At 40.7% G+C, this 12,981-nt stretch overlaps 1 protein-coding gene across 2 annotated transcripts in view; it reads left to right on the top strand.

Moving 5' to 3' along the window:
- Nucleotides 1–12,981, top strand: part of il1rapl2 (interleukin 1 receptor accessory protein-like 2) — a 237,051-nt gene that overhangs the window by 27,701 nt on the left and 196,369 nt on the right. For both annotated transcript variants that reach the window (XM_086138595.1, XM_086138587.1), the window contains exon 2: nucleotides 12,300–12,411. In XM_086138595.1, the coding sequence (XP_085994721.1) occupies nucleotides 12,321–12,411 (91 nt within the window). In that variant the 5' untranslated portion in view covers nucleotides 12,300–12,320. The remainder of the gene's footprint in view (nucleotides 1–12,299; nucleotides 12,412–12,981) is intronic.

Here is a 12,981-nt window from a genome sequence, read left to right as displayed (position 1 = left end):
AGGCATGTAATGCAATGGTAATAACTTCCCTTTCACTGGCATTATTCGTAACATTTTATATTGGGGTCTGTGAATCTTTTAGAACAGCAAAATAAGAGTACATTAAAAAAAAACTAATCAGCAAATGAATTAGTACGACCATTCAGCTGTTCCCTCCAAATTCAAACGGAATATAAAGTGAAAGCCTCTGCATTACTGCACTGAAGTTCATTCTCGTGTGGAAAAGCAGACGTAATACAAGTTTAGAAAACATGTCGTAACAGCTTTGAGTAGTTGTTATGAATGCCGGTTGTGTTTCAATGATTTACATTCAGCATAAACATGTCAGGGGGAAGTCAAATCCTTTTATAAAGTTATAGAATAATTCCATATTGAACTTGATGCCAAAACAGATGACCAAATGGCAGCGTGGCCAAATATTGTATGAACATGTAGCGAGACACTCGAGCATCAAGGGAGATCCTTCACCGCTTTTGTGCTGCTAGCATAATTCTACTAATCTAGACAATGTTTAACCTCCCTGGGGTGTTGTCTCTCAGATCCGACATCCAAGTTTCCCTCGTGCAAAGTCCTCGTTTATGACCACCCATCGCTGAGATGTTGTCACCCTGGCCACCCGACTGACAAATCTCTGGCGATGCCCCTGATGCTCGCTTGCCACATTGTGAGTGTGCGGGGCCCGGAAGCAGCATTATTAAAAACACAACAGTCAATGTTAACGGAGGGTCCGTCAATCCGTCACTGACTACGTTACGTCTGTTTTGCTTGCTCTGCGTCAGACCAGGCTGGTGCTGCATCGCAAAATAAATAGTCAGCCACCGCATGCGAACGCAGAAGCCTGTCTGTGATGCGTGTCAGGTTACATCCTTTCCATTAAAAGGAAATAAATAAATAAACAAAGAAGTATGGATGTTACGTTCATGGCCATCTAACCGGCCGGGTGGATGTCTTGCCGTTTCGCCTTTGTATGAGGAACAGGCCTTTTGTTTCCATCTAATTCAAATTCACTTTATCCAATCAAGGTGAAGTAGTGTGTTTAGCGGCAATCGACGCTCGAACAAAATCATATGCTGAAAAGCGGCGTAATCCTGATATATTGAAACAGTTCTTAAAATTCACCCTCACATTCCATAACGCTGTACACTTTAAGAACAAACACAATTTACATGCGGTACATGTTCAACCTACATGAAGAAAACCCATACAAGCACAAGTGATCACTTGGAGAAACGTATGCAGAAATCGAACAGACATGTTTGAACCAAAAGCGGTGTCTTGTCGTGCTGCCAGTGATGATGCATCAGTTATGGCTTTCTCTGCAGCCAGCTTTCCATCGCCAAACTCATTTGGAGCCGCAATGTATACATTCTAACTTGTGGATGAACACCCACTTGACACTGCAGAAGAAAATAATTTTTTTTTCATGCTGAAAGAAGCTTACATAACTGGCAGATCGCAAGCGCTTCTTGTGTTTGGTTTTTGCCAAATTTGAGCAGTGTGATTGCCTGAGGGCCAGCTCACACATCACTAACTTCTGATGTTGTTGCTAACAGGAAGTGAAGTGCCAAATGTGTCTAACATATTGCTATATGCACTTCATGTCTGGACATCAGGGCTATCAACAGTGATTAGTCAAACGAATATTCAAAATGAATATTAACTAGATTTTGGTGCATGATGGATGGACAGCCGGTCGGATGTATAGATAGTTTATTATCCCCATGTTATGGACATTCACGGCATCACTGCTACAATCCACAAACAATCACTTTATCCAATAAATCAAAATCTCGATCTGGCAATGGAATGCCTTTTTTTCCTGCACTGCTCACTAAAATGTGCTCTCCTTTCCCCTATTATCATCCCCTCATCTTTTTGATTTCCCTTTTAAAAGCCAACTTTCACCCTCATCCTTTCAACCATCTTAGCTTTTCTCCTCACATGAAAGCAAGTGATGCTCTCAAGAGATGCCGTTAAATGTTGAATTAGTGAAGGTGTGAGGGTAAAGATGGCTCACAGCAGCAGCCTCTTTTACCTCTTAAATGGTGCTGTAACCGTGTAAAAGTGAGGAAATCTGCTGAGAGCAATTAGATCATTTACTGAACAGGTGGTACTGCATTCATTAGCACACACCTCATGCTGTGTATTTCTCTGTGCATGCAACCATAAATGTTGATGCGTTTGTCAGTGTCAGGTTGTCTCGTATTCCTACCGTGAAAGACTAAAAGACCCCCTTTTAAATTCGAGTGCACTCCTGCTCTACTTCTACGGAGCAGCAAAATTGTAAGCATTTCCATAGATTTATTATTTTTTGTCCCTTTTGCACCATAACAGGGTTGCCATACAAGACTTGTGTTCAATATCCTAACGTTCAGGGCTCTATTTTTGTGCCCAGCACAAGTCTAGAATAGTGAGCTGTCAAACTGTGTGCATGTGGGCTTGACAAAGTTTTGGTATTTTCGCAGATGCATGCAACTTTGCACATTTCAAAACAGGCATTTGGCCCCATTGAGGGCTGAATCAAAGCCCATTTGATTTACTGCCAATTCAAACGGCTCCTCTCATTTAAAATCGAGAGGCGCAGTCCTTGACATAGTGGAAGAAGAAACTAATTTGCTCAAGTCCATGCAGGAAGTGGAAGTGTGCAAAAAATGTTTATAAGGAACTTAAACCAGACTTCCGTGGGCGGAAGATGTAAAGTTGACCAAGGAGACGCACTTGGAAGATCGCCTTCCATCCCATAAGTTTGTGCGTGCGCGCGCGTGTGCATGCACGTCCATGCGTGAACCCCTATAACTGTGCTCAGCCGGGTGAATCCCTGGGCAGGATTTTAAATAACTATAATAAATATTACAGATTGCATTAAATGAATTAATTTCATTATAATATGCTGACATCCACCACTCATGTCCATGTGAATCAGAATCTGTCTACCTGTACCCTGATCAAATTCACAAAAATTACATTAAGATATAAGATAAAGTTTAGTTGACTTTCAGCATTATTTTTTAAATCGAGCTACCCAAATTACTCCAGGACTCGTGTTATCACAATCTTTTTTTAGATTCAGCCATAATATTAGTTCTAGTGTTTTTTTCTCTAAAATAACAGAACCCTAATAAGACTATTATTTTTTATTGTGCTATTTGAAAAACAAAATACATTTAACAGTTGAGCTACAGTCCATAAAGAACAAATATACACTTGAAATACTGTATACTGCTGTGCTAGTGTGTTTTTCATGTTATGTAATAAATGAATGCTCCACTGCACATGCATAGGCTGACTGAATAATTGACTCGGTAATCTTACCCGTTCAAACATCCACTCATTTGTCTTGCAGCTTTACACACAACCTTGGAGTTTGTCTGTGAAATCACCCAAAACAACCGCATGGCAAATGAGCTAAACCCCTCCTTCCCTCTCTCCCTCTTCCACAGTCTGTTTACCAGCTGTTCTGTGGATGCAGTATGTGCATGTGTTCGTGTGAGGTGTCCGTGTCTGTGTGTGAGCGCGCGTATGGGCGTGTGCGTGCGTGTGTGTGATCCTTGGTGTCAGACACAATTCTTTGTGCTTCTCAGAAATAGCTGTAATATTTGTGTGGTAATGTCTTGATTTGTGAGATGTTTGAGTCATAAGCAATTGCAGTCTCCAGGGCACAGTGTGTCAGCTTGATGAGCGACGTCAGAGAGAGTTGTAAGACTCACTCAGTATGCAGATAAACTATTTTGACGGTGGCAGTCAAAAGGGCAGCTTAGCATGCACGGGTCAAATATTCAAGTCAGTGGGCTCAACAGAAGATCATAGCCACCTGTGGTCTTTTCGGTTGGTAAGCGAAAGCTATTAGCTTCATTTGAGGTGTTTAACTGCCGAGACCGGAAACACCATTTGGTCTAATGATGATGGTGGGGTCGGAAATTGGCATAAAGATGACACTTTGGTGCCAAACGTGTCCACTGTGCATGGGGTGATAATGTGTGAAATATATCCTTGGCTTCTGTTAGACTTAAACACGGCCAAGCATAATCGTGTTTTCCTTGCAAAGAGGAAGACCTCAGGCGATATTGCGATCCAGACAAATCTATTTTTGGTCTTTATCAAACATTGTCTTACCCAAAGCAAGTTACGGTGAGTTACGGGTTTGCATGAATAATCATTTGTCGTCCAATTTACGGAGCTTGGAAAAAACAACAACTATTAAATAGTTAAGTCAAATTTTTTTTCTTTACAATATGTTCTACATGTCCCCATGAGTCTAAACACGGCATTGTGATTAGCAACAGATTCCAACAGCCAAACCTTGGGCCATCGGGTAATCCACTCTATGAACTGAACTACAGCGTGTTTCTGGAGCCATACAAGGAGATGGTGATAGCTGGTGACCAGCTGGATTCCTGTTGATATCAGCTGCTCCCAGCAAGGCAACAACAGCATGTTGGTCTTGCTGGGCGGCGGTGGCACAGTTGATGGAGCGGGTCACCCAGTGAATTAAGGTTCTGCTGTTTGAATGATGGATGTTTTTGTTGTGCTTTTGCTGCTGGCCAGTATGCTGCTGTTACCCTGCTGTAAGTGGTAACACCAGCGAGACCGACATTACTTTTATTTTATTTTATTTATTTTTTGCTTTTTTATTTTTTGTGGATGTGAACAAACACAAAGCGTGGCACTCTATTATTCTTTTTCACTTTTATTAACAGTGTATGACTTGTGGAGGCATTGTATGTGGACTCCTGAGTGACATTCAAGTACCGGTACTAATGAGTCAGTATGACATTGCTCAAACCGCAAATCAAATTGTGAAGACTTTATCCCCGTACACAATTTTTTCAAGAGATTTCATTTTAACCTCAAGGAATAAAGCTTGATCCTGATAGATTGCAGCTTCATAGTGTAAGTCTACCCAATCCTACTGACTGATAAACACGCAAATCCTATACTTTGTGAAAGTCCTTTGTTGGATTAAATCAACATAGTCTCACTGGAGGAGGTGTGCATAATTGGACAGGTTTTAAAGTACACACGGTGACTTTTAAATTAGGGGATGGAGATGGTCACAGGTTTTATGCCTTGTCTTGTTGAATTTTCACATAGGGATTTTATCAGCGAAAATGTATTCCATTACCACGCCTTGTGCCTGTGTGTGTAATTAAAGTAAAGTAATGGAAATGAGATATTCACTCATTTCCATTGGACAATCAAATCGTTGGTGTGTGAATGACGTTTTTGGTATTTTTGTCGGTTTTAAATTTTCTAGTGTTAACAAGGCACTGTGTGTGAACAGTAAGACAAAATCAATACATTGATGGATGCATTTGATTACGATAAGACATTGCGGGGGGGGGGGGGGTTGAAATTCCTGATTGATGCGTGGGCAGGCCCCCCATAAACCCAACTGTTGATGTACAAGCTATTAAAAAGTTCATTTTCAATAATATATCTCCTTTCAATATGATACACAAAACAGTCATGACTTTGTTTGGATGCAGCAAACTAAGCTCGTATGTCAATCAGTTCAAGAGTTGGGCGTATTAGCACATGGATGTTACTGTGAAGACAGTTCTTTACTTACACTCATAACGTAAGGTACACATACACAAAATATCCATCGATTGTCTGAACCGTTTCTCCTCACCAGGTTTGTCATTGTGACGCTGGAAATGACGTGATTGTCTACAATGATTATTATTCGCTATTCGATTAGCTATTAAAGGTATTTTGTTGATTGAAAGTCTGTTGTGGTTATCTTTTCATGTAAATTGTACAATGTCTGTCGTCTCTCGGGATCACCAGAGGCCACCCAGTACCGTCATTTGCGAATGGATGTGGATTGTAGCTTCAGATAAAATCCTGTTGTCCTCGCTATCACATTAAACAGTCACTATCTTACTATAAGCTAATAATATCTGGAATTGTGTCGCCTTACAGCTCCTCTTCACTGGGGGGAAGGCCGCTCTTGCTCGGACTCGCTGTCTCGATCGTCCTTAGACTGAGCCTTGTCAATATGAAACATATCTAATTTTTCCTGTACTGCGTAGCTGTTTTTTATTGACCAAGGTGACTTTTCTCGAAAAATCAATGCCACCGCTCCAAAGTGGTTGCCATGGAAACCCTGCACAGGAGCAATAACTCAAATATTTTTAGATGATTTTTTTTTAAATAAAATAAAATGTCAGCATGGGGATAATAATATGCATACAGGTGTCTGTAGGTATATTATTCCCCCGCTGGCAACGATGTCAGGCAAAGTTAAAAGGCCAGGAACATTGTTAATCCATTGCAAAAGAGTAACAACACATCCAATTTTGAGAACTGCCAAAATGCGGGTTCTGGGAGTCTAGTGTGAACAAACAACGCCCTTGTGGGGTTGATGGCTGCATTATTACATTAGCAGGAAGAAAACACGGCGAATACATTTTAGTGCTCTCTGTGACTACAAATTTATCCTTGCGAATGTTAATAGCCCACTGCCTCTGCTGCTCATCAAAGCAGAGTTTCACCATGAAGAACCTGGATGTATGTGGACAGGCACACAGAAGTCCTCAATGTACTGTCCTCTTCCGCTTCCGCCGGTGTTTAGTCCATCACGTTTTCAAAGTTTACCATCAATTGTCGTTTGCCAGCAAACTGCTAATGGAAAAATAATCACTTAAAATTATGTTAAATTATTTTTTCCTTGACAGACAGTATATCAAAACTGAGCATTATCTTCTTTGCAAAAGCAGAGAGAATACAGCTCCACTGAATCCCATTATAATTTGGAGGAATAATTAAAATAATAGCTTTGTATTACACTAATGTATGTGTACATGACTTGAACTGTCGTGCACTTTTTTTGTGGTTAAATATTTGTGAGTGTACACTGTTCTGCTTGAATCCACTCAGCGAGCGTTGGACAGTACGTGCCAGTGACCTAAACTGAGGAAGACCAGTGGAACATTTACATTGTCACAACTGTGACTACGGTGTACTACAAGGCTGGTAATGTTAAAAACATAAAAATGAAAATCCCAAGTGTAGAAATAATAGTGTGCACGCGAATACAAGAAAGCAAAAGGGAAGTACTCAGATATTAGACATTGCTCAGGCTCAGTGTAATGCACAATTTATATCCAGCCAAATTTGGAGTACAGCACATAAATCCAGATTCAAACTAATTACACATCCTGATGAGGAGATTAAAAGGACAGATATCACATTTTTCATAATGATGACAAGGCGGCTTATGCTGCCACGTAAAACACAGGCTGCCTCGGTAACCAAAACGGCATGACTCATGCAGTTTGGGAGAGAAAAGATAGTGTGACAGAAAAGAGCTTGAGGGTGTCTTTAATATTGGATGTGTGGCTGATGCACCCTAATGGCTTAGCATTGGTCTATTTGAGACCAGAATAGCTTGCTATCTGCACTTGCACGTGTGTGTGTGTGTGCGCGCGTGCACATTTGCTTCAGTGTCTAATTCAGAATCAAACCAGTTTAAATCTCCACTTTGTAATTGTGAACTTTTAACCTTTCCCATGATACTTTTACACTGCAGATATGCTTTTGTTAATTTAACACAAGTGTCAATATGCTTCTACACTACCCGTTTCTTAAGGAACATTTATGCAAGTGTGAAATGTTTAACACCCAAAAGTGTGTCACAGCAACAAAATGTAGTGTTGACACTGCACTCGGCCACGATTGAGTGTTTATATTAATATGAATGAGTGTTCATGCCAACACCATCATCCAGTGTGTGGGAAGGGGAGGCGGGTGGGAGGGGAGGAGGGGGGTGGGGGGGGGGGGTGGAGCCACCATGCCTGACTTCCTTAAATAAAACAAATTCCATTTGTCTTTTTTATGATGAAATCAATTTTTGAAAGCTCATACAAAACAGCAGTAGGGCACATTCCGCTTTTTATTTCAGTTCATTTCTACTTTTTACATTTTTATTGATATCTTATGTATTTCATGAAAAAGTGACTGTTGATGGTATGATAAATAAGGACCTCTCAACCATGTTGTTTCCTTGCTATGGAGGTAAAGTAATGCTTTTGATTGATAGTTACTGTCAGGGTTGACTGTTGTTCAAACAGATCATTTTAAAGTTTGCTTTCAGATCAATTGCACATTCTTTCAGTATGCAGTCAATTGGCCAACCCTGGCCACCCGTACCCCCGCACCGCAGGCAAAGGCTAAATAGACTATTATGAATTACTATTTCCAGCTACAAACTCCACTTAGTAAACTTGAAACATACTCATAAATTGTTATTGATAAAATTGATGCCGGAATGGACAAAATATAACATCTAGTTAAAAGCTTAAGTACCTTAGCTGGTGGAGTACTCATGCCACTAACTTAATTTTAAAGGGCGGGCACATTTATTTTTCAATAGTTTTGACGGTACATATCGAAAATTGCACATACAGACCCATCCAGCAACACCGTGAAACCAGCTTTACCAGTATCCCATACTGTTCCACATCCCAGGCTAGTCCAACAGCATTCTCATGCTGATCCAGCGGTATACCACTATGCTGGTCCACCGGGATTCATGACAATATGCATTCATATGGAAATATAGACCCCCCAAACACACATTCTAACTCAAAAAGCAAGCACCGAGCAAAGGCCATCATTTATATCTGGATGTTTGTGTGATACAAGGTACAGTATTGTGTCCGTTACACACACTTGGACCCTGTTAGATCTCCCCATGCTTGGGTGTTGGCATATCATTATTAGAGCAAAGCAACATAAAGGATGAAAGGTTTGCAGTGCTCTAATAGGCCTGCACTCTTTTTCACTGACTCTTGGTGTGTGTGAGTGCGTGCGTGCGTGCGTGCGCGTGTGCGAGTGAGAGATGAATGGGTGGTAGTGGAGGAAACATAGGTTAAGATGCAGCGGGTTGTGTTTAGTTATGAGATGACCTGTATGACAATGCAAAAGCACGTAAGGTGTATGGATGAATGGTAAGAAAAAAAACGTTTATTGGAATATACTGTAACCTCCAAAATAAACAAAGGAATACTGTATTCTTCAAAAATGAGGTCGGATTCTCTTGTTGTACAACAAGAGATTATTATTTTTTCATGATTATTCTTTATAATTTTTATCAGCAGCATTGTCAACTTGATATATGAGTCGGTTTGTTACAGCAGGGTGCCATTTCTAAAATGTGTCTAAGACCAGACATTATGTCCACACTGAGGTTTATAAACACATTTGATTAACAAGTCGGTGACATTCAACCTGGCATTTGGAACAATTGTGTTGCATCTCATAATATAAGATTGAAACTATTGGGGAACTCCTTTCAGTTTCCGAGAAATGAGCTGGGCATAAAACAGACAAGATAAGATAACCTTTATATATATACATATATATATAAATATACTGTGTATATATATATATATATATACAGTATACTGTATATATAAAATGTTTTCTTTTGATTAACAAGGATATACAAATATGTAATCTAACGTGTGCTTCCACTTCCATTGTGCTGAAAAGTTTTTTTTTTAATAGGACTGAAAAATCCCCTTATCGTTACTCATGAAAAATCTGAACTCAGGCGTTATCCAAATGATGCTTAACCCCCCACTTGCATGCCAAAGGAGATGTTGTACAGTATGTTGGTCTAAGAAGCAATGCATGAGAGACCATCGTTAATTAGACAAGCTGGCAGCGTTGCCGTTTGTGCCATGGGATGACAGCGTTCAGTTGATCCATGGCCTCATACCCCAATGATGAGTCGTACACTGTCATCTAGTGACATGATAACATTTATGTAACAAAACAACACAAAACTGTCCGAAAAACACTCATATTTTCCTTAATACTGTTCAGACAATGTGTAAAATTTTGGTAGTGGTGTTTTTACCACGGTAGAGCAACTGGGAAAACTGGGTAAATGGATCCGATTGATGAGTTTAACCTTTTTTACGACAAAGACCGAAGAGGACTTGGACGATAACCACTGCTCTGACCCTAAAAGAGCAAAGAAATCCTTCATTCCATGCCAGTTTAAAGGTCAACAAAGGGCTCATTCCAAACCATTTAATGGAGCTCACTTTCTTGTCACAGTCATTAATAGTATCATTCATTGGGGTATTTGGATAGAGCAAATAATTGTTTTGTTCGTACAAAAATATTCCTCACATGGTGAGCAACAGCTTATAATACATATACACGAAGAGGTGCAACCGCCGGGCTTAAATCTCATGGCCAAAATAATGGTTTTCAGGAACCCCCACCCCCTCCAAAAAAAAAAAAAATCATCTTTATTGAGACATTCTTAACATGTTTGATTGGTCAATAATTTGTAAAAACAACAGACTCACATGGGAACTGACCAATAGTATTGATTTGTATTTTATCTAAAAATTGAAATTGACCAAATTTGGACATGGCATATGACATACTTTCATTGAGGGATTGTTTGTCCGTGAAGATCATATTGCGATGTCATTGCATGGCCATCCAGTCAGTTGTGTGTGAAGCATTGTTGCTTCAACTCTGGTGGCCATGCCCATTGGAAACTGATCATCAATGGAGATGGGAGGTTTGGACAGTCAAATGCGGGTGGAAACCTAGGACGTGGGTTGGAGCATATTTTTTTTCTGACCTACTGTACGTCCAGATTCCCACTACCGGCTTGAATGAACATTAACCCTTGTTTGGATGCCCTAACAAAGTTAGATGCTCGGGGCCCTGCCCCCTCAGTTCCACTCTTTGCACGCCACTGCATCCAGCAACACATGCTGTCATTTATTCTTCGTCTGTTTGCCTTGCACTCTGATTTTCTCACTTCACTGTAAGCCCAAACACAGCCCCATGTGCTGTTGTTGTTGTGTGCTATGGCTTTGACCTTTACTCAGCCAGAACTAATTGGACTCTGTTAGTCACTGGTGATATGCTGCTGTGATCATGTCACAATGGTAGTGTTTCCAAAGCTAGATTGAGTCAAGAAACATGTTTTACATTGGAAAAAAAAATTGCACTCCACAGAGCCAAACAAAAATGTCACAAAGTACTGTGTAGTAAATTGTTGCATGTCAGCATAAATGTATGGTCCGCTGGCGCAGTTGATCGAGTGCTGCCCCTCCAATTACAGTCCTGGGTTCAGCCCCAATAATAGATTTGACAGTTTTCATACTTAATTCTACTCATAAACACTGTACTTACGATGTTACATTTGTTATGTATGTCATATTTGTACTAAACACCTACTGCTAAAATTGCGGTATTAGCCTTTTAATTCATTCTGTGTATTTTACTGCCTGATCTTATTGACCACTTGATAGGGCCATAGAATAAAAGTTTCAATGGTTCATGAAGCGTCATTTCACCATCACTCGAGCATGCCCCCCCCCCCCCCCCCAAAATAGCACTTTGGATCTTCCATCCATCCATCCATTTTCCGAACCGCTTGATCCTCACTAGGGTCGCGGGGGGTGCTGGAGCCTATCCCAGCCGTCTCCGGGCAGTAGGTGGGGGACACCCTGAATCAGTTGCCAGCCAATCGCAGGGCACACAGAGACGAACAACCATCCACGCCCACACTCACACCTAGGGACAATTTAGAGCGTCCAATCAGCCTGCCATGCATGTTTTTGGAATGTGGGAGGAAACCGGAGTACCCGGAGAAAACCCACGCAGGCCCAGGGAGAACATGCAAACTCCACACAGGGAGGCCGGAGCTGGAATCAAACCCGGTACCTCTGCACTGTGAAGCCGACGTGCTAACCACTGGACTAGCGGGCCGCCCACTTTGGATCTTGTATTCTGCTAATTTCACATGACTGATTGAAGCGTCAGCTACATACTGACGGCTCGACTTGCATAATAACCACCAAATTACTCAACATGAATGTGTTTTAGTCATGGTGACTGGTGAAAAGGATCGTTCAAAAATTTACATCGTTTTGATCTTACACCGCCACATGAGGTTTGTGGGAAATGGCTTGCAAATTGGTATGTCTTTCGGCTTCATCAATATCATGTGAATGACAGCCATTGGGGAAAAAAAGGACCATGAAGAGGAGCCACCAAAACCCTTTGACTTAAAAAAAAAAAAAACTGAAAATAAATAATGTTTTACCTCAATAGATTCAGGTAGTACATGCGTACATATCGCAATATAGAATAAAAGATAATTCAAATAACATCTACTGGGATTCGCCTGGTGGCCATGGTCAGAAGGGTGTTAGCGATTTTGTAATGTTAATTTCTTGTTTTTGTGGGTGGATCTGTGACGGAATTATGCTTGACATGTTATGTGTAACAACATTTCTATCTGGTTTGATCTTAAGGTCCTAGTGGAGAGGAGAGTAATGAAGATGTCACTCTTTCTCCTCCTCATCCTTGACCTCCTTGCCCCAGGAGCCAGCGATGACGTCAAGTACATCTCGAAGCGGAACTCTGGTAGGATGAAAGCTTTCAGTTGGTTGTTGTCACCGGATCCTCTGTGATATCTGTTGGCCCAGATGTTTTGGTTCACTTTATTCTGTATTGCAAACACCTCTTCTCATTTTTCCCTTCTCTTTATTTCCTATTTCTGGTCACTCTAATTATCTGTTGAAGACTTTTGCTTTTTTGTTTCCCATCCCATCTTTGGCTCAGTTGTTGTAACAGACCTATGGCACTGCTGCTGTTAGTGAGGCTGATGTTGAGAAAATGTGTTCATCAATGAGCAGCTGATGACATTCATATGGAGGATTGATTTGTTGTGTCTTGCCAATGATCCTGCTGGAATTGCTTAACGTAGTCGCATGATCAATACCACGTAAATTCAATAACACTTTGTATGTTATGATAACAAGACAAAAGATCTGAGATGTCAAAGGTGTTTGGATCATTGAGGGGCGCTGGTTATAAAGATGAAGCCACATAAATGAGTACATGCTAGCTATAACTAGACACCAAAAGCACAGTAAAGGAGCAAAATGCACATTTCCTTGAAACAGTAACAGATTTCATTACATTTAAAATGAA

Source organism: Hippocampus guttulatus, chromosome 2 (assembly GCF_054856545.1).
Source record: "Hippocampus guttulatus isolate MCC_2025c chromosome 2, RoL_Hgut_1.0, whole genome shotgun sequence".
NCBI lineage: Eukaryota > Metazoa > Chordata > Actinopteri > Syngnathiformes > Syngnathidae > Hippocampus > Hippocampus guttulatus.
The sequence above is the reverse complement of the archived record's forward strand: the minus strand, read 5'-3'. Positions and strand labels throughout refer to the sequence as shown.